We start from the raw sequence: 21,939 nt of genomic DNA, 5'->3' as shown, positions 1-21,939 counted from the left end.
GACGCCATGCTGCAAAGACACTCAAGCAGCCCTATAGCAAGGCCCATGTGGTGCGAAATAGAGGCCCCTGCCAACAGCCGTGGGAAGAAGCTGTCTCAGGAGCGGTCTCCAGTCTCGATCAAGCCCCCTGATGACCACAGCCCATGCCAGCACCTTGATGCAACATCACGAGAGTCACTAAGCTAAAAACACCCAGCTATGCCATTCCTGAATTCTGACCTGCAAACTAGGTGATGATAAAGGTTGCTTAAGTCAATAAATTTTGGGTTAACTAGTTTTGCATTAACAGTGAACCAAATCACTATGCTTGTTTTAGAGTTTGTAATATTATCTTATTATTTTCAATATAACTTTTATTTGAAAAGGAAGTGGAATCCATAGCTTAAAATGTTTACTGTTTAAATATGAAAGATATGACTGACTTACCTCTTATTGCTTCTTTTATTCCTAACTGGAAGCAGAGTTTTCCAAAACAGAGGAAGTCATTTCCACAATAGAATTAATAGATAAGCCATTCAGAAAACCTTTATGATTTACTCTTACTTCCTGAAGAGCATCTATAATGTGATCTCTATGCCAAAGGAAAACATACATGAGCATTTGTCTTTTCCAAAGTAGCACATTCTAAATATGACTAAGTTATTTATTGAAAGGAACTCTATTTTTATACAAACTTTTAAAACCAGTTAAAATATAAGTATAGTCATTACCTGCTAACTTCTGGATGTAGTTCAGCCAGTCTCTTTATGATCTTGGTAAAACTACGCAGGTTCAATGTTTTTGGAGGTATGAATTGAATAGGTGTATCAGGTAATAATTTAGTAGACTCAATCTGTTTACAATTCTTCTTTACACCCTAAATAAACATTTTAAAGTTACATTTAAATCAGTGATGATTACAGATACAATTCAGCCTATTCTAAATTAAAAAGTTACAAATAGTAAAATCAAAATTTCTAAAACATTTACTTTCAGATTATTTTTTTCCTACCAAGTAGACTTACTTGAGATGTATTCAGGGCCACTTATTTTTTAAAAATGCCAAACACATGGTAAGTACATGGGCTATGTTGAAATTAGCCTTTCTCAAAAAGGATTACTCATCTGATCCACAGGACTCAGAAAATAGTGTTAACTATTTTCTCAATTTTCCCTAAGATAGGACATAACCAGTTCTAGACGCACAGGAGAGAGGTTCATTCATTACATACAATGGATATCTTAGGCTTAGGGCATGAAGGCTTAAGTCTTTTACCCAACCTGGTAGAGAAAGGCTAGCCTACATGGTAATTATATATACATATTTATATCTTACAATCTATGTCTTATTTACCAAACATTTAATGAACAACTTATGTGCCCAGAACATGCTGGGGAGGGGGGAAACTAGTGCTATAAAATAGAACCATCAGTTATATATCTTATAATTAGACTGAAGAGACGAAATTAAAATGATCAATTAATTACTATTAACCATCCAAAATAATCATTTACTTCTGCTTCACTGACTATGCTAAAGCCTTTGACTGTGTGGATCACAACAAACTGTGTAATATCCTTAAAGAGATGGGAATACCAGACCACCTTACCTGCCTCCTGAGAAACCTGTATGCAGGACAAGAAGCAACAGTGAGAACCAGGCATGGAACAAGATGGGTTCAAACTTGGGAAAGGAGTAGGACAAGGCTGTATATTGTCACCCTACTTACTTAACTTATATGCAGAGTACATCATGCAAAATGTTGGGCTGGATGAATCCCAAGATGGAATCAGGATTACACAGAGAAATATCAACAACCTCAGATATGCAGATGACACCACCCTAATGGCAAAAAGTAAAGAGGAACTAAAGCGCTTCTGGATGAGGGTGAAAGAGTAAAAAAGCTGGCTTACAACTCCACATTCAAAAAACTAAGATCATGGCATCTGGTTCCTATTACATCATGGCAAACAGATGGGGAAAATGTGGAAACAGTGTCAGATTTCATTTTCTTGGGTCCAAAATCAATGTGGATGGTGACTGCAGCCACGGAATTAAAAGACATTTACTCCTTGGAAGAACAGCTTTGTCAATCCTAGACATTTTGCAGACAAAGGTCCATATAGTCAAGGCTATGTTTTTTCCAGTACTCATGTATGGATGTGAAAGCTGGATCATAAAGAAGGCTGAGCACTGAAGACTTGACGCTTTCAAACTGTGGTGCTAGAAAAGACTCGAGAGTCCGTTGGACTGCAAGGAGATCCAACCAGTCCATCGTAAAGGAAATCAACCCTGAATATTCATTGGAAAAACTGATGCTGAAGCTGAAGCTCCAATACTTTGGCCACTTGAGGTGTAGAGCCAATTCACTGGAAAGGACCCTGATGCTGGGAAAAATTGAGAGCATGAAAAGGGGGCAACAGAGGATGAGATGCTTGGATGGCATCACTGACTCAATGGACATGAGTTTGACGAAACTCAGGGAGATACTGAAGGACAGGGAAGCCTGGCATGCTGCAGTTCATGGGTTGCAGAGTCAGACATGCCTTAGTGACTGAACAACAACAACAATGCAAGTAGGCTATAAATTGTATGAAACCACTGTACATCCCATAAAAGTTCAACAAGGAAAGAGCTGGCACTTTCCTATCTAGAAAATTCAAGGTAAGATATATAAAATATGAGATCTCCCAAATCAGAATGTTACATGTTTTAAACATTTGCCTATTTCCTTCATTAGACTTAAGCTCTTTGAGTGAGTGAAGCTGATCAGTCCTGTTTGACTCTTTGTGACCCCATGGACTGTAGTCTACCAGGTTCCTCTGTCCATGGGATTTTCCAGGCAAGAATACTGGAGCAGGTTGCCATTTCCTTCTCCAGGGGATCTTCCTGACCCAGGGATCGAACCTGAGTCTCTAGCATTGCAGGCAGACACTTTACTGCCTGAGGCACCAGGGAATCACCTTAAGCTCTTTAACAGCACAGATTTTTGTCTGTTTTGTTCATTGCTACTTTCCCACTGCCTACAATAGTGTACACAGTTGGTATACTATTTGATAAATAAATAATTCTGATATAATAGTTTAGGTAGCAGTTGAAACCTCAGAGAAAATGGGTTTTCCAAGAAAGCCAAGTTACTAGTAAATAACAGTGTGTGTTGCTGTTGTGTGTTATTCAATATTGTGTCCGACTCTTTGCGAACCCGTGGACTGTAGCCTCTGTCCATGGGATTCTCCAGGCAAGAATACTGGAGTGGGTTGCCATTTCCTTATTGACTGAGCACACACTCCATGACAAGTATTGTTCTGAGGAATTTTCTGTATTAAATTCATTTAATGGCAGAAAGTGAAGAGGAACTAAAGAGCCTCTTGATGAAAGTGAAAGAGGAGAGTGAAAAAGTTGGCTTAAAGCTCAACATTCAGAAAACGAAGATCATGGCATCTGGTCCCATCACTTTATGGGAAATAGATGGGGAAACAGTGGAAACAGTGTCAGACTATTTTTTGGGGCTCCAAAATCACTGCAGATGGTGACTGCAGCCATGAAATTAAAAGATGCTTACTTCTTAGAAGGAAAGTTATGACCAACCTAGATAGCCGGAGAAAGCAATGGCACCCCACTCCAGTACTCTTGCCTAGAAAATCCCATGGACAGAGGAGCCTGCTAGACTGCAGTCCATGGGGTCGCTAAGAGTCAGGCATGACTGAGTGACTTCACTTTCACTTTTCACTTTCAAGCATTGGAGAAGGAAATGGTAACCCACTCTAGTATTCTTGCCTGGAGAATCCCAGGGACAGAGGAGCCTAGTGGGCTGCCATCTATGGGGTCGCACAGTCGGACACGACTGAAGTGACTGAGCAACAGCAGACAGAATATTAAAAAGCAGAGACATTACTTTGCCAACAAAGGTCCGTCTAGTCAAGGCTATGGATTTTCCAGTAGTCATGTATGGATGTGAGAGTTGGACTGTGAAGAAAGCTAAGCGCCGAAGAATTGATGCTTTTGAACTGTGGTGTTGGAGAAGATTCTTGAGAGTCCCTTGGACTGCAAGATCCAACCAGTCCATTCTAAAGGAGATCAGCCCTGTGTGTTCTTTGAAGGAATGATGCGAAAGCTCAAACTCCAGTACTTTGGCCACCTCATGAGAAGAGTTGACTCATTGGAAAAGACTCTGATGCTGGGAGGGATTGGGGGCAGGAGGAGGAGGGGACGACAGAGGATGAGATGGCTGGATGGCATCACGGACTCGATGCATGTGAGTTTGAGTGAACTCCGGGAGTTGGTGATGGACAGGGAGGCGTGGCGTGCTGCAATTCATGGGGTCGAAGAGTTGAACACGACTGAGCGACTGAACTGAACTGAAAGCTCACAGCATTCGTGAGGCAGGAACACTTATCCCCATTTTAAAATAAGGATGCTCAGACACGGAGGGTGGTAACATGCCCAGCCCATGATGAGTAGGTAGTAAAGCCAGGTTATGAATCTGTTCTTCTTAATCATCACTCTCTAACTCTTGTTATAGACAATAAATATTTTATAAGTGAATATAATGAAAAAATGTTAAGAATCTGAGAATAAAGGTGACAGGAAGCTGCTAGAAAAGTAAGAGTACAATTTAACAAAGATGCAACAAGAGCTGCCCTGTCCACAGACTAGAGGACAGCAGACTCCTGGCCCAGTCCATGGTGCCCTGTTTATAACACATGACCTTCCCTCTACCAGCTCCATAGCCTGCTGCCTCTGCTGACAGGACCAAGAGTGCTGTTATTACCTGAACCCATGAACACCAAAATCAGGCTGGATCAGATTCCCTGTCTAAAGAATGTGGAACTGGAACACAGAGCAAATGAGTTAGTCAAATGATGACAGGAACTTGAACTGAAAAACTCTGAAGAGTCAGAATTAAGCAAAATAAAGCCTCCTGGAGGGTGAGAGAAGTCATGAGCAGACAGAGAAAGCCAGTGTGCAGAGAGAAGCAAAGAAAGGCACTTACAGGGATGTAGAGGCAAGAGACCAGGTGAGGGGCAGAGAGGAGCCAGAGCTCCAAAGCTCCAGGTCAAGTCCCCCTGTATCCCACTGTAGTTTGGTTTCCTTCCTTCCTATTATGGATTCGCGTTACACACCAAAAACCCACCCTAAACACCGAGTGTCACTGAGATGAATGGAAAAGAGTTGAAAGAAAGGAATGACCAACATCAAATGGGCTAAATGGTCAAAATGAAGGGAGACAGGGAGAAAGACCAATGACAATGTCACTAGTGACTACAGGAAGAGCACTGTAAATAAAATTTTAAGAGACTGAAGTCAGATTATTAGGATGAAGAAAAGGAACAATGAAAGAAACCCAGACATTGGATATAACTACTTGTTTGGGAGGTTTGACAGGAAAAATCACAGAACAAATAAGGATGTTCACGTCAAAAGAATGAAAAGTCAAGTGGAAATGTTGGCAGGGTTAGGAAGAGCTGTGCATAACTCTAAGTGGAGAAAGGCCTGTGAGTAGAAACAGAGTCACTAATGGTACAGAAAAACAATGGGATAACTCCAGAATTAGTGGAAAGAATGGGATATGGACACAGGGAGAAGAGATCCCTTTATCTTACTTTCAAGGGAAAAAAACCTCAATTCATTTATTCAACAAATGTTTTCCTTTCATCCATTTATTAAAAAGGGATTTTCTCTGATCTGTAGAGTCCAACTAACTCCAGTAAAAATCCAAGTAGGATTTTTTCAGACAGTGACAAGCAGAATTATGAGATTTATGGGCAAAGACAGTGGAATAGCCCAAACAATTCTGGAAAAGAATAAAGTTGGAGGACTAATTCTACTTGATTTCAAGGCTCACTGAAAGCTATAATAATCAAGATATGTAGTACTGGTGGAAAATCTGAGAGAGATAGAAGAGGACACTCTAGAAATAGATCCACACAAATATGGTCAATTGATTTTTGATGAAGGCACAAAGACAATTCAGTGGAGATTGGCTAGTCTTTTCAACAATGATGCTAGAACAATTCCACACACAAAAACACAAACCAAAAGCGTCCTCAATTTATATCTCACGTATCATATATAAATGAACTCAAAATCTTTGTGACCATGGGTTATGCAGAGGTTTATGTGTAGAAATGCAGAAACAACACTAAAAACACTCTTTAAAAAATTTGACAATTGAAATCTGTCAACATTTAAAACTTCTGCTCTGAGAATACACTATTAAAAGAATGCAAACTATAGGCTGGGACAAGTATTTGAGAATTTCATATCTATCTGATAGATGATTTATCTTCAGAATATGAAAACCTCTTAGAACTTAGTAATAAAATGCATTAAGCTAGGTGAAAGAAGCCAGACTAATACGGCTATATAATATTCTATTCATAGGATATTCTATAAAAGGTAAAATTAGATTAAAAGAAACAGGAAACAGAGCAGAGCACAAGAGAATGTTTTGAAATGATGGAACAGACCTATACCTTGATTGTGGTGGTGGTTACATGCCTATGTACATATGTCTAAACTCAAGAGAGCAAAAAGAGCGAATTTTACTGGAGGTAACTTAAAAAAAAAATCTATGGCATGCCTATAGGATGCCAGCTATTTTGTTGAGCAGTACAGAGATAAGAATGAGTAAGTCAACTTTATCACCTTCCATGTGCCATTTAAAACCTCAACGAGGTAAAGAGGAGAGCATACGTAATAAAAATGACTATATTTTATGGTTTTAATAATTATGAGATAAGGTTAGCTGTGAAAAAAAGAGAATGATTAAAGTGTAAGTAGCCACTTGCAGAGTAATACTGTCCAGGATAAAGAGATGAAAAGACTGCACAGAATTGGCCAAGAGCCTAGTTAAGGAGAAATGAATTTCTCTGCAGCAAGGTTTGCAAAGATCTATTTCCTGCAGGAGCAACTGGAGTTGTACAGAAGCAGCCTAGTTTGGAGTCAATGTTAGAAACTATTCAGATTAATGTCCTTATTCCCATTTCATGATGCTGTCCTAGAGTTATTTGTCCTACAGAGCTACTTATTGAAATATAGCATATGAGAAGACCATTTAAGGGCTTGATCAAGAAAACTAACCTTTTGGTCAAAAGGGAAGAACTCACTGTCTTGCTCAGACCCCAGCTGTCTCGGCCGAGTTCTGGGCAGTCTAGAAATAGAGGAGGGTGAGCTGATTTCTTTGCTGGTACTTTTTTCCAAATTACTGAAACTAATTTTATTTCCATTTTTGGAGGCAAGTGGTGATGTATATTCTCCAGGAGTTTTGACAAGTCGCACATTTACTGATTTCCCTTTTATTTCTATACCATTCATTTCTTTCACAGCCATCTTTGCATCACTGTTTTTTTTAAAAGCAAGAGATGCATATCTAAAACATAAAAGCAGAAAACCAAAAGGTTCTTGTTAATGACTTTAAATGGCCTTAAACATCACTGTGTACCTATTGGCTAGCAGGTATCTTTCAGAAGAATAACTGCTCTTAAAAACAAAAGTTACTACACTTACCTTGGGATCAGGAAGAATACTTACGACAACTAAAAAAAAACAACTCAAAGATGGGAAATAAAAGACAGCATTTCTTCTGAATTATCTATTAATTTTATATAAAAATTTAATGTAAAACATTTGCAAAGCTAATACATGACAGAGTTATTACACAGATTAGTGTTCTCAGGACAATTAGCTATCCACATTAAAAAATTAAAATTAATCCCTATATACATAAATGTATCTGAAAGATACATTGAATACACTGAAGGCTTAAATGTGAAAGGAAAAATTCCAAAACATTTAGCAGAAAATAGAAGAGAAGGCAATGGCACCCCACTCCAGTGCTCTTGCCTGGAAAATCCCATGGACGGAGGAGCCTGGTGGGCTGCAGTCCATGGGGTCGCAAAGAGTCGGACACGACTGAGAGACTTTACTTTCACTTTTCACTTTCATGCATTGGAGAAGGAAATGGCAACCCACTCCAGTGTTCTTGCCTGGAGAATCCCAGGGACGGGGGAGCCGGGTGGGCTGCCATCTATGGGGTTGCACAGAGTCGGACACGACTGAAGCGACTTAGCAGCAGCAGCAGTAGCAGCAGAAGAGAATGTCCTATGGTCTTGTACTGAAAAAATATGTAGTCCAAAAAGAGCTGGAAAATCTAACCAGAATTTTAACTTTTTAAGTGAGAAGGCTGGGCAAGAGCCCTCCTTGAAAGAGCCAGCTCTAGACAGTGTAAATGGAAGAATATATCAACTCTAAAGGGCAGATGTCTTCAAAAGATGGGACCATGATAAATCTTTGTAACCTCCTTATATTTTTGTATTTAATTATATTTCCTAAATTTTCACATAGAATGTATAATACTTCAAGGAATAAAAATACATAGTTTCTCTTTTTCAAAGGATTCAATAAGACGCTAAAAGAATATTTCACATCAAGTATAATGGTAATAATACTCCTAGGAACACAACACCACTTTTAATATACTGAAATATATTAACGTATTAATGGGTCAAAAAAAGCATATGCTCTTTAAGTCTATATATTTAAGACAAAATGAAACACTTTCAATAAATTTCAACGCAACTACAAATGGGATCCTCTTAAAATGTATTTTAATTTTTATATCTGAAATAAAAAGCTATACTTTTTTGTGATAAAACAGTAAAGGCATTTCCATTAAGCTATCACCATTCTTATTTGATACTTTTGAATGCTCTGATGATACCACAAAAAAGGAAGTAGCAACATATGTATTAGAAATGACTGTCTGTAGATAATACAGCCATATACCTAAAAAATAAAGTCTCAACTGAAAAGTAATTAAAATAAAAAATAATAAAACTGAATATAATTTTCTGAGTGCCCATTACATGCCAGGCTTTATTTCTAAAGGCTTACTTATTTACCTCATAGCAGTTTCACAGCAATGCTATGTAGGTATCATCATTATCCTCACTTTATCAATGAAGAGTCTGAGATACAGAAAGGTTAAGTAACTTGACCAAACTTATTCATTAAGTTGCTGATGGAGCTGGGAAGTGAGTCCAAGCCATCTAACTGAGGAGCTTGTTCTCTTAACTAATGTACTCTACTGCCCCCATGAAATGGTATGGAACAAGGTAACTGCAGAAAACTCAGAAACTCTCCTCTATCTCCTTAGTAACATGTTAGAAAGTATAATGAAAGAAAGACTTGATTAAGAACAGCACCAATTAATGACTGCAGCTATCTGTCAATGTGTATTCCTCTTCTGGGCTATGAAAGTGTTAGCATTAATGGCTTGGTTGTGTCCGACTCTTTGCGACCCCATGGACTGTAGCCCACCAGGCTCCTCTGTCCATGGAATTCTCCAGGCAAGAATACCAGAGTGGGTTGACATTTCCTATTCTGGGCTGAAAAACTCCTGGCTTAATCACCAAAGTGGTTGACATTCAGTACAGAGCAGACCCCTAATTAGACCTACACACAGCAGATACCCAGCAAAGGTACATTTGTTGAATTTGGGAAACATACCTGTAATTAGGAGAAGAATCATAAATTGAAATGTCAGAAATTTCATATTTTTGGAAATAAGACCTTAAATCAGCCTAAAAGAAGATAAAGAAAGGCAGAACAATCAAAATATGAACATTGATAGATCTGAAAGTGAAGCTCAAAAAATAGACCCTGGCCTACCTCAGACACTGAAGGGCAGAGGCCACCAACGTGCATCAAGTAACCTTTATCTCTTCGTAAGGGCTCCACATTCTTTATTTCTGCTTGTAGATAAACATGATATACAGCAGAACATAATCATTATTGTATCAATATTTTAAAGAGAGAATGTAAAAATTGTTAAAGATTTCATTTTTTATTACCATAAAGATGATTATAAAGCTATTAGCAAGTATCAGTACTAGACTAAAGAGTAACAGCCTGAAGCACAGTTTCAAATTTTCTGGGATTTAATCATACCATGTTAAAAATAAAGAGGTTGGATTGGTTGATATTTAGTCCCTTATGGCTCAAAAATGGATCAATAACATCTAATTAATTACATCAACCACTAAAGAAAGTTTCTCCATTTATCTCTGGTTCAGAGAGTGCTAACTAGGATGCTGGAAGCACCCAGGATGCTGTGTGCATGCTCTCTTTACATGCACTCCTTTGCCAGGACGACATACCAAGGAAACCTTTAAATCAGGCAAAAATATCAACAGCAGGCATACTGCTTGTGGTAATGGTAACTGCATATAAGAAAAAAAGGGTGGACACATGACTCAGTATTATTTAAAAACCAAAATATCAGAATTATGGTTTTTTTCTCATTTGATGAAAAAATTCAAAATTATTAAGACGACATTTTCATGATCTCTGTTTTGAAGCAAACCTGGTCTGAAATCAAAAAGAATTTAGTGAACTGAGATTCTTTCAAGTTACCACCAAAATCTAAACCTGGCGCATAGAGGGCGAACAATAAATATCTGAGGAATAAATTCTTAGAGTGGTTCTATTTACGTTTTATTATGAAATAGGGTATTTTTAAGTTTTATTTTTTTCATTAAGTATTACGAGTAGCATAACGCTTCTTGAGTGCTCTCCATGTTTGTGCAATGTGCTAACACTGGGTGTCCGTCGTCTCTTACAATGCGCACAGCCACCCTGTTAAGCTGCAACCATTGCCGTGTCCACTTTCCAGGTAAGGACACTGAGGTCTGGAGTTTACGCCACCAATCTAATAAGCCGTGGTGCTGAAATTTAGGCAGAGTCCTTCATCTCTAGGCAATTAATACCTAACCTTCTTCATTAAGTTACTTTGTTTAACTTGTTATAATCTCTTTGGTTTATAATGTACAGAGAGAAAATGTATAATGTATAATGTTTATAATGTATAGACAGAATGAATTACTTATCTTTATAATTTTACATTGGGGTGTGGAGGGAGCAAGGAGCTACAATATTAGTAGAAAAGGCAGTAAATAAGAATCAGGAGACATACATTGTACCCATCACCTCACCTTCATAAGTTTAGCATATCTACTAAATACCCCACGGGTAGAATGCTGTACCTGGCACTGGGTGTAGGCAGTGAACAAAACCTCACTGAGTTGATACTTTGAGTGTGGGAAGGCAGTTAAAATATCGAGTAAGCAAACTACACAGCATTTGATAAGTGATACAGAGAAAAATAATGCAAAGAAAGAAAAAAGTAGTTACAATAAAACTAGACAATATGATGCCATTTATTTTAAACTATATATGTATAGTAAATATAAGTATAAAGAAACACATTGAAGAATGGTAATGAATATTAGTAGTTATTGCAGGTTAGAGACACTTCAGATAATTTTAACTTCTATATTTTGCTTAAAAATCTTAAACATTATATATCAAGCAGGGAAAAAATAAAAGTATCCTATTATGTTGAATAAAACAAAAATCCATAGAAATATATAAAATAAATAGGAGAAAACAGCATATCATTAGAAATGACAGAGGGGCAGTAATCTCAGATACTAGAGGAAATTCCAACCTTCATAAGCAATTAAATGCCATCTAAAGATGAAAACATTCTTGAAGCAGACTAAGTTATTAACATGTGGGAAAGCAAATGGGAATAAAATGTTACAACAGTACAGCACCCACCCACCCCCCCGCCCCGCCGCCCACCCAAATACTACAGAAGAAGGTAAGCACTATTTTATGAATGAGCTAGGTTAGGGTTTCTTAGTAAACTTTTAAGAACCAACCGAGGGTAAACTTCGGGTCCCCTTTGTCTTGTTCTATCTGATTTTCTTGTATTCCTGAGACGTCTGCTCCAGTCAGGTTCTCTTTAGCATCAAACCAGTCTTCACTTACTTCTCGGTAATTTTTGCAGTCTGAGAAATTGAAGAGAATTAGCAATGAGTTATGTACAACGTTTAACACTGAGATGGTAGCTGTGTGATCTGCCTCTGTTTTAATTAACACAGATTCCTAGCTTATTAAAAGTCTTATTTCCTGGTTAAAAAAATCATTTATTTATGTTTGGCTGTACTGGGCCCCTGTTGCTGCATGCGGGCTTTTCCAGCTGCAGTGGGCAGGGCTCCTCTTCGCTGCGGTGAGCGAGCTGCTCATTGTGGTGGCTTCTCCTGCCGTGGTGCATGGGCTCTAGAGCTTGGGTCTCGGTGGCTGAGGCACACAGGTTCAGCTGCTCTGCGGCATGTGGGATCCTCCCAGACCAGCGAGCAAACCTCTGTCCCCTGCAGTGGCAGGCAGATTTTTAACCACTGGACAACCAGAAAATTTCTGTATTTTTCTGAATTATCCTTTACTGAAGAAGAAACATCTTTATAGATAGAATAATAGTAAACATCTGTAAAAAGGGGTTAAGCAGTGCTACAGGTCTTTATTTCATTAAAAATTGAATTAATGATCTTCCTGGAATGATCATAATCTTTTCATAGAGAAAACTAAAGAAAAAAAAGAAAAACCACACAGTTTACAGAGGTATAAACTGGACAGAAAAAAGAATTTTTTGAATTGGAAAACATGAACCAGAAGAAAAAATGTGTATTATTATTTGGCATTATCAGATATATTAAGTAACCTTAAAGGTATCAAGTAGATGTAATAAGAACATACCTAACACTCATAATCAGAATTGTGTCATTCAGTTAATTAAAAAGTTTAACTTAATAGATGGGCAGAAGGGATATTTTAAATTTTGTCATTTACTTTCTGGCAATAACACAAGACAAATATTTTTATACTAACCTTTATCATCCAGTTTTAGTTGACTCAAGTCTACCTCGATATCATCATTTTGTAAACCACCCTCTCCGGGTGACTTCTCTGGTTTAGGATGACCATTGTCAAGTAACAGAGATGTCTAAGGATTAATAACAAGAACAAAAATAATAAATAAGGACTAACAGTTATTATGCACTCTTACCATGTGGCAGGTACGCTTTACTGGCATTATTTATCCCTCACAATAGCAAAGGCTATGAGACAAAATCATTACCAACCCAGTTTACAGACGAGCAAACTGAACCTAAGTAATCTGTTTATTCAGTGTCATGTCTGTCACACATGAGGATTGTGGTTTGAAACTAGCTATACAGTGACTGTGGTTTAGTCACTACGTTGTGCTCGACTCTTGCGATCCCATGAACTACAGCCTGCCAGACTCTGTCCATGGGATTTTCCAGGCAAGAATACTGGAATGAGTTGCCATTTCCTTCTCCGGGGGATCTTCCTGACCCAGGGATGGAACCCAGGCCTCCTGCTCTGCGGGTGGTCTCTTGCACTGCAGGCGGATCCTTTACTGCCTGGGCCACCAGGGAAGCCCCTGTATGTGAACACCATCACTATTTAGCAAAGTGTGACAGCCACACACTAGAAGTACCTGAGATTTCTGGAGGTATACATGTAAGTATTTTTCACATTAACATTTAAGTTATATGTTTAATGTATGCTTATTTATACCTTTTATTTATGGGGAGTCTAATATTTCTTTCCCACACGTTACTCTTCACATATACTTTTTTTAAAAAAAGGAGAATCATTTAAAAAAAATACAAAGCAAACAACATTATAGGTAGTACAAGACTAAGAAAAATTATGAAGAGGTACATAAGTAGCTGAAATACTTTCATGCGTAACTTAATGAGACAGGTATTAAAAAGTAATCCTAACTTAAAGAAGATACTGTTTCAGAATCAAAATTAAGGTTATAAATATGTTATATCTGCATCTTGTACTTTTAAAGATTGTTCTGCCCAAATAAGCAGGTTACACCATTGCTACCTTTATAATGATGAAAAACAAAATCCCTCCAGAACATCACATATCATTAAATGGACAAGTTGTTCAAGCAAACTATGTAAGTTATAAAAATCTGATTTTAGACCTGTTAATTCTTTGTGGATAATTGAGACTCTCTTTTTTTAAAGAACAGAATGATGGAATAACTAATTTGCTAATTTATTTTTAATCATTTGTCTTAAGAGAAAGGAATATAAACCAATCAAGTATTTATTTCACTTCTGGCTTTGGGATGCATCTTACCGTTTATAACTACCCAAATAATAATATAACCACAGGGTTAAGACCAAAGTCAGAAAGCAGAAACAAACTTCAGTTTTCTAACTCTGTTGATAGTGAATATGACTCATGTTTCTCTATCACTTCAGTTTTCAAAGTACTCTTACACAGATTGTCATCTGACAAACATCGATTAGGAAAACCTATGAAAGGCATTTAAAACTATTTTCATCATTTTAGCAAGGAAGCAATGAAACTTTGCTCCATCTAAAATGAACTAGACATTATACTACCTCATGAGATAAAGGCATAGCACATTAGTTTTCACTACACTGGATTAACATGATGGGGACCATAAACTATGATCTGCCAGAGACAGTCAAGTTTTATATTAATTGTCATGGTGAATTATTAAATCACTACCTTTCATCCTCATGGAGGAAATGGCAACCCACTCCAGTATTCTTGCCTGGAGAATCTCATGGATGGAGGAGCCTGGTAGGCTACAGTCCAAGGGGTTGCAAAGAGTAGGACACGACTGAGCGACTTCACTTTCATCCTCAAAGTCTCCTGATTTGATGACAATCTGTGTGGTCATCTTACTCAACATATGCTGTTGCTGCTGCTGCTAAGTCGCTTCAGTTGTGTCCGACTCTGTGCAACCCCATAGACGGCAGCCCACCAGGCTCCACCACCCCTGGGATTCTCCAGGCAAGAATACTAGAGTGGCTTGCCATTTCCTTCTCCAATGCATGAAAGTAAAGAGTGAAAGTGAAGTCACTCAGTCATGCCCGACTCTTGGCGACCCCATGGACTGCAGCCTACCAGGCTCCTCCTCCATGGGATTTTCCAGGCAGGAGTACTGTAGTGGGGTGTCATTGCCCTCTCCGCAACATACGCTACTGACATCCATTTGGTCAGGACACTATGTTCCTTCTAATCAGCCACAGTCCTCAAATGGTAGTATGATTCTTTACTATCTGAGCCAGCAGGGAAGCCCCAAAGCAAGCCAGCTGAGTGAAAGGAAGGATGTGAGAGCTCCTAAAAATGAGTTTGTGCAAGCCATAAAATTAAAGACTTATACTTGATGAACTGCTTAAAAAAAAAAATCTCACTTGAGAGAGTGTCTTCTTTAGGCTGGAAGAACCATCATCATGTGTACTTTGATGATCTAGTTCAGAATCTGCTCCTGAAAAGCTAAACAGATTAACATTTCATTAAAGCATTTATCAATATTCTGAATACAGAATAAAACAAAACAAAGTTAACTGAATTAACCAATTTTTAAAATTTAATAAATTTCAAACTAGATGAATACATCACTTACATATGTGAGTCTTCTTTCATTAGCTGCAAAGAGAAAGAAGGGAAGAAAAAGCTTTTAAAGTGTTTCCTGTCCAAACAAAGTAAAAATTTCATTTGTAAAACATAAATACATACCCTGAAAGCAAAAGTAGAGAAGGCAGATAATAATCTTGATTCTACTGACAAGGGAGGCAGTTCTTCTAGTGGTATACCCTTGTTTATCTTTTCTTTCAAATTCATGTATCTAACTTTTAAGTCTCCTAAAACCGACAGTAGTGCTGATCCTAAATCCTTCTTAGTAGAATTACTTGATAAATTCCTGTTCAAAAGTTAAGTTCACAAAAACTAAATTATTTAGGCCCAAGCCACCCATTTAAAACTAATATCAAATTACACATCTATATACATTTACTTCTAATAGATCGCTAAAAATTTTTTTTAATGTTTAATAACAGAAAATGAATCACAGAAGATATGCTTTTCTTAGGGCAGTAAAAGCAAACCTCAGTATACAAATAAGCCAGAAAGAATGTGGTAGAATGTCATAAAAAACACTCCAACTGACTTCATCCATATTTGGACTTTATAAACACTGAATCTGTCTTTTTACTGGATCCATTATCCCAACATGCACTGTTGCCTGTCCATGAAATTAAAATATACTACATTCTAATTACCCTTAGGCTAGTTAAAAACCCAGTTACAATCTACCCTCTTTTTGCCCTTCAAAAATGAAAACTAAAGAAATTTTCTAGAGTAAATTTATAATGATAGGTTTCTAGGAAGATACAGATTTAAAATTAACAATCACCTATAACTATAAATGAAGTATAATCTTTAAAAACTGTGAATCACTGTGATATATCCCTGAAACATATATTATAAATCAACTATACTTCAATTTAAAGAACAGGTAATAAACAAAAAAGCCCTAACAGTCACCTATTTAGTCCTTCTCTATCTTCCATCACAAGTCTGTAAATGTCACTGCAATGGCGACGGCACAACTGATAGTGAACGTTTAAGAGATGCGACTCGGCTTGGATGGCTCTCTGCATTATCTGCTGACAGCACTTAGACGGCAAATTCTTCTCTACCTCTTTAGGAAGCTGAGATTCCCTTTGAAATAAAAAATTGGATTAGGTAAGATTCCAAATATTTTTCTGTGTTAATGACAAAGAAAGCCTCCAGAAACAGGTTTTAAATTTCTAACATTTCTCTGTTAAGTTTAAATCAATTTCCACTAAAGAAATTGATTTAAAACAAGGATGTCAAGAGTCAAAGCTACATATATTCTTTTTAGAAGTTAAGAGAGTAAATAATTCTCAAATTCATACTTCTTTTTTTAACCAAGAAAAAAATTCTAAAATAAAGTACCAACATATATCCAGAATCAACAGATTTTCAACTTAAATCAAACACTGGTTTTTAAAAGTTATAAATATTCTGGAAGAAATGGTTTTTACATATTACCATTTAAACAGAAAATATAATTTACACTTTAAAAATAATAATGCTTGTGTTATTATAAGTAAATATTTTGCTGTTATCATATCAAAAAGCTAAAAAATCACTACTTCTTTTGAATGTTAATAGCTTTTCCCTTCCTACTAGCTGCCACTTCTAACTGTTCTCAAATACTTCTGTCTCTTGAAACCAACTATTTAATTGTATAGGACTGGACACCAGATTAAACTCATTAGGAGAATAAGGATAAATGAAGGAAAAAGTAAATGGCCTCAGAACATGAAAACTATTTGACTTCTGAGACCTCCCATTTTCTCTCCTCTTCCCCACCATCTAGTTCTCCATGAATGCAAAGTAAATTATACACTGAATTAAAACCAAGACTAAAATACTCCAGTACAAGTATTTATTTATCCAATATATGATTTTTTATCCAAATGTGCTATCTTGTTTTGGTCTACAGGGGATCCAATGAAAGAAAACAAAGTAATTAAATTAGTGTGAGTCTGGGTTGGATAAACAAAGATGACATTAGCTTTCTGAAGGAATTAGTCAGACTTAAATTTCAGTAAGTGAAAAGCTTTAATGTTCTATATTATTCTAATATTTATGTGTTTCAAGACAAATGGCTGAAGCGGATGATCTCTTCGAATCCTTCTCAGCTATCATTCTATATGGTTAAGTACCCTTCGGGCTTTCCAGGTGGCACAGTGGTAAAGAATTTGCCTGCCAATGAAAGAGTCACAGGTTCGATCCTTGGGTCGGGAAGATCCCCTAGAGTAGGAAATGGCAAACTGCTCCAGTATTCTTGCCTGGAAAATTCCATGGACAGAGGATTTCGGTAGGCTACAGTCCATGGGGTCACAGAGTCAAATACAACTGAGCGACTGAGCATGAAAGTACCCTACAGAAAAAGCAAATTACTACTTTATTTCCTCCTGTGTTTCTTGGGCCACCTGATGTGAAGAACTGACACAATGGAAAAGACCCTGATGCTGGGAAAGATTGAAGGCAGGAGAAGGGGACGATAGAGGATGAGATGGTTGGATGGCATCATCAACTTGATGGATATGAGTCTGAACAAGCTCCAAGAGTTGGTGATGGACAGGGAAGCCTGGCATGCTGCAGTTCATGGGGTTGCAAAGAGTTGGACACGACTGAGTGGATGACCTAAACTGATGTATCTGCAAGCATATATCCGTTGGAAGGACTGACCCTGAAGCTCCAATACTTTGGCCACCTGACGCAAAGAGGTGACTCATTGGAAAAGACCCTGATGCCAACAAAGAATGAAGGTAAGAGAACGGGGTGACAGAGGATGAGATGGTTGGATAGCATCACCAACACAATGGACATGAGTTTGAGCAAACTCTGGGAGATAAGTGAAGGAAGAAAGCCTGGCATGTTGCAGTTCATGGGGTTGCAAAGAGTCAGACACAATTCAGTGACTGAACAACGACAATCTGGAACTATATACATCTCACTTACCTTTCAGAATGTTTCTTTAAGTCTGTGAACTCAAATGTTTTTAACTCCAGGGAATCCTGAAAACATTATTTAAAATAAAATTAGACATATATGACAAACAATACATGTTGTATCTGTTAAGATGTAAAATCCAAACTCTAACTGATTTTGTGGTAATAACTGCCCCCAGAGAAGAACAGAGTTGGCAACAATCTAGTCACCTTTTCCCTTCATCCAGCATTTTCTCACCAAAGCCTCAGAAATCCCTGATATAAATCAATAAACCAAAACGTTTACATTAGCAAACAGTACCTTTATAAAGTCTATATATACATTTTTATTATTAATCATATTGGTTTTACCTTATTTAGGACATTTCCATTAGATTTTAAATTGTCAACAGAGAGAGGTTTCCCTGCGGGCCCTTTTGTCATAGCCATCTGTGGATCTTCAGTATCTTGAATATATGACCAATCTGTGTTACAAGCCACACTTCTTTGTTTCTCACTTTGCCATTCACTAGGCCGTTTTTTATTCATCATTGTTATCTCTGTGTTGCTTGATGTGGATACTACAGAGGATCTTGCACTTGTCGCCTTGCTTGCTGTGAAACAAGCCCTAAAATCAGTGCTAACATCCACTATCTGATCAATTGTGACTGTACAACTTGCTGCATCTGTCACCGATTTGGGACACGGTCCTTCCATATTGTGAAAGTGTGCTTTACTGATGGTATTGCCATTAGCAACTTTTAGGGAGCCACTTTCTTCTACTGCCTGATTATCTCTGATTGCAGACCGTGGTAGAGTAATAGAAACATCCAAGGCTGGGTTAGGGGTGCTTTGTAGGCTTTCATAATGTGAATACCCACAGGCAGAAATTACTGAATCATCAAAAACAGAGGAAGTCTGACAATCTTTACAAGACTGGAGTAATGTCTCTAAATCTTTGTCCTGAGGCAATGTGCCTGGATTGTCAGGGTGCTGTAACATTTTGTCCTCAACAATTACATTTCCAATAGAATCTTTACTTTCAGTTAATTGAGGGTTCATTTTGCGAGTATAAATTTTAGTTTTTAATGCTTTTTGAGGGTTTAGGAAACCCTTAGATTGAGATTCCTTGTGTTCAAGATGACTACTCTTGAGTACAACTTCATCCAATACTGTGTGAAGCATTAAACTAGTCTCTTGTTCCTTACGCTTTCCATATTTAGGTTCATGAAATGCTCTTAACATAACAGAATTCTGAAATGTGGAGACATGAGGTGAATCTTCTCGTCCATAAACATCAACTGAATCTAAAGAGATGCTGGAATTACTTTCCAATTTAACATGACTGTCTTCTAGATTGCTAGCACATTTAACTTCACAGCCTGAATTTCTTAATCGCAAAACTTCCAGATTAGGTATGTCTAATGTTTTTGCCTGGTCAAATGATAAACGGTTATTTATACACTCTTGTTCTTCTGCACTGTGATATTCCTGCTGTGAGTCTTCATCTATATCAGGCTTTTGCACATCTTCAGCAGCTTTTTTATAACCATCATATGAAATCTTGTAGATTCTTTCCAAGTCAGTAGTCTTATTACCTTGATGTTCCAAAATATCAAAAACCACCTCTTCTCTTTTCTGCATTTCAGAATCTAACTCTGAATTTAAATGAATAAGACTTTCACTCTTTAGTTTTGACTCTGAATAATGTATAGTGTAGGTTTCATTCAGGAAAGCATAGTCAATACTATCTTCAAATTCACTTGACTGAGAGTGAGCACTCTCTATGTTAGTATCTGAACTCATAGTAAAAGATGGCTCCAATAAATCTATTTTATCAATATTGCTGATTTCTTTATCATTAGCTCTTTTTTCTAATGCCAAGGAATCATAGTAATCATTAGGAAAAGTCAATTTGGCTTCTTTACAACCATTAGGAGATAACAAATTTTCTTTCTTATGTTGAGAAGGCTCATCTGATTAAAAAAAATGATAAAATGTTAGCAACATCACAGAATTTAAACATAAGACCTTAGATATAGTCTGGCCCAAGCTCTTCCCAATGGAGGAATACTTTTTATATTATTTATGACAAATATCCCTAAGTAATTGCTACTATGGACTGAATTACGTTTCCCTCAATTTCATATGTGTTCAAGCCCTAACTTCCTATGTAGAGATGGGACACTGGGAGGTAACTAGGCTAGATGAGGTCATGACCCTCAAAATGGGATAAGTGCACATAAGAGAGAAGAGACAGCAGACAGCTGCTTTCTTTTTCTCTCCACCATGTGAGGACATTGCAAGAAGGTGGTCGTCCATTGATACAAGGCTGGAGAGAGCCCTTATCAGATCTGACCATGCTGACACTCTGATTTGGACTTCCAGCTTCCAGAAGTGTGAAAAAATAAGTACCTGTTGTTAAAGGCACTTCAATGGTATTGTGCTATAAGAGCCCCAGCTGACTAAGCAGAATGACTAAGGTTACTATTTGCTGAAAAATCCACTATTTTTGACTTGAAAGACTTCTGACTTGAAAAAGAATTTTTATCATAAAGTCCTCTTAACTACGTGTATTCATAAACACTTGAAGCTTAATCATCTTGCTTTTTATGCCCTTGTTATTTTCTCTTCTACCTTTATGACAGAAAGAGAAATTTTAGATCAATGTAAAGAAAAAATCTTTCCTTGGGTAGCAGAGGTCAACCTGCCCACTTTCCACTTATTACCCTGAAGGCAACTGTACCTGTCAGTAGTTCCTGAAAGCCTGGCTGGACATAAATCCCCTCTTCTAGCTCACTTCTATTTCTTAAATTTTCCATCTACCTGAGAGATCCTGTTTAGGCTGCTCACATTTGCCAGAAATCACCTGAGTGATCTGTCAAGTTAAAAACATGCTGCATCTCACCTTACTGGTAGGGAAGGCTTAACATATAGCAACACTGAGGAGGGAACTATTAATATTAAGTCTGCTGCTGCTGCTAAGTCACTTTATACATTTAATTACTTCTCTCCATCCAGAATAAAGCCAACCAAAGGTAAGCCCTCTTACCTTTCTGAATGTTTCTTCCATTATTGTTGTAGCCTTTATTAGAAGCTGTTTCAACCACTGCAGTGGCTTGCATCACTCAAGGATGTATATCCTAGAAGAGGTATAAATATTGAACTATGATAATCAGCATATATTTTAAAAACTATTAAAAAAACAAGAATTTGACAGAGTAGTAATCATAGTCAAGGATTCTAATATCAGAGGGCTAATAAAACAGCAAGACATTTGAATAATTTTTTTAAGATATGAACAGAGAGCTACAATAAAAGATTATATCATTTAAATATCGTGCATGCACGCGTGATCAGTCACTCAGTTGTTTCTGACTCTGTGACCCCCGTGGACTGTAGCCCGCCAGGCTCCTCTGTCCATTGGATTTCCCAAGCAAGAATACTGGAGTGGGTTGCCATTTCCTCCCCTAGGAGATCTTCCCGACCCAGGGATCAAATGCATGTCTCCTGCAGCTCCTGCATTGGCAGGTTGATTCTCTACCACTAAGCCAACTTGGAAGCCCATTATTTAAACAGATAAGACATATTCTTTCAGGATTTCCAAGGGACATTTGGAAAATGTATTAGGCTACCACAAAAGAAATGTATTAGGCTACCAAAAGCAGAAAAGTTCTAGGTCAAGTGAACAAAACTCTAACCTGAATCATACAAATAAGAGTCATG

General features: G+C 37.5%; 1 protein-coding gene across 1 annotated transcript; it reads right to left on the bottom strand.

Annotated features, from left to right (window-relative positions):
- Positions 1-447: 447 nt before the first annotated feature.
- On the bottom strand, positions 448-21,338 carry RBM44 (RNA binding motif protein 44). The gene is made up of 14 exons (XM_052638103.1): positions 21,266-21,338; positions 18,586-20,189; positions 18,245-18,300; positions 16,232-16,408; positions 15,425-15,608; positions 15,312-15,334; positions 15,100-15,181; positions 12,713-12,827; positions 11,707-11,835; positions 9,653-9,732; positions 9,491-9,564; positions 7,064-7,352; positions 711-856; positions 448-571 (listed from the first exon to the last, which is right to left on the bottom strand). The coding sequence occupies exons 1-14, from the start codon at positions 21,336-21,338 to the stop codon at positions 448-450; spliced, it is 3,156 nt and encodes a 1,051-aa protein (XP_052494063.1).
- Between the last annotated feature and the right edge of the window lie 601 nt (positions 21,339-21,939).

This window comes from Budorcas taxicolor, chromosome 3 (assembly GCF_023091745.1).
Source record: "Budorcas taxicolor isolate Tak-1 chromosome 3, Takin1.1, whole genome shotgun sequence".
In the NCBI taxonomy this organism is placed as follows: domain Eukaryota; kingdom Metazoa; phylum Chordata; class Mammalia; order Artiodactyla; family Bovidae; genus Budorcas; species Budorcas taxicolor.
The sequence above is the reverse complement of the archived record's forward strand: the minus strand, read 5'-3'. Positions and strand labels throughout refer to the sequence as shown.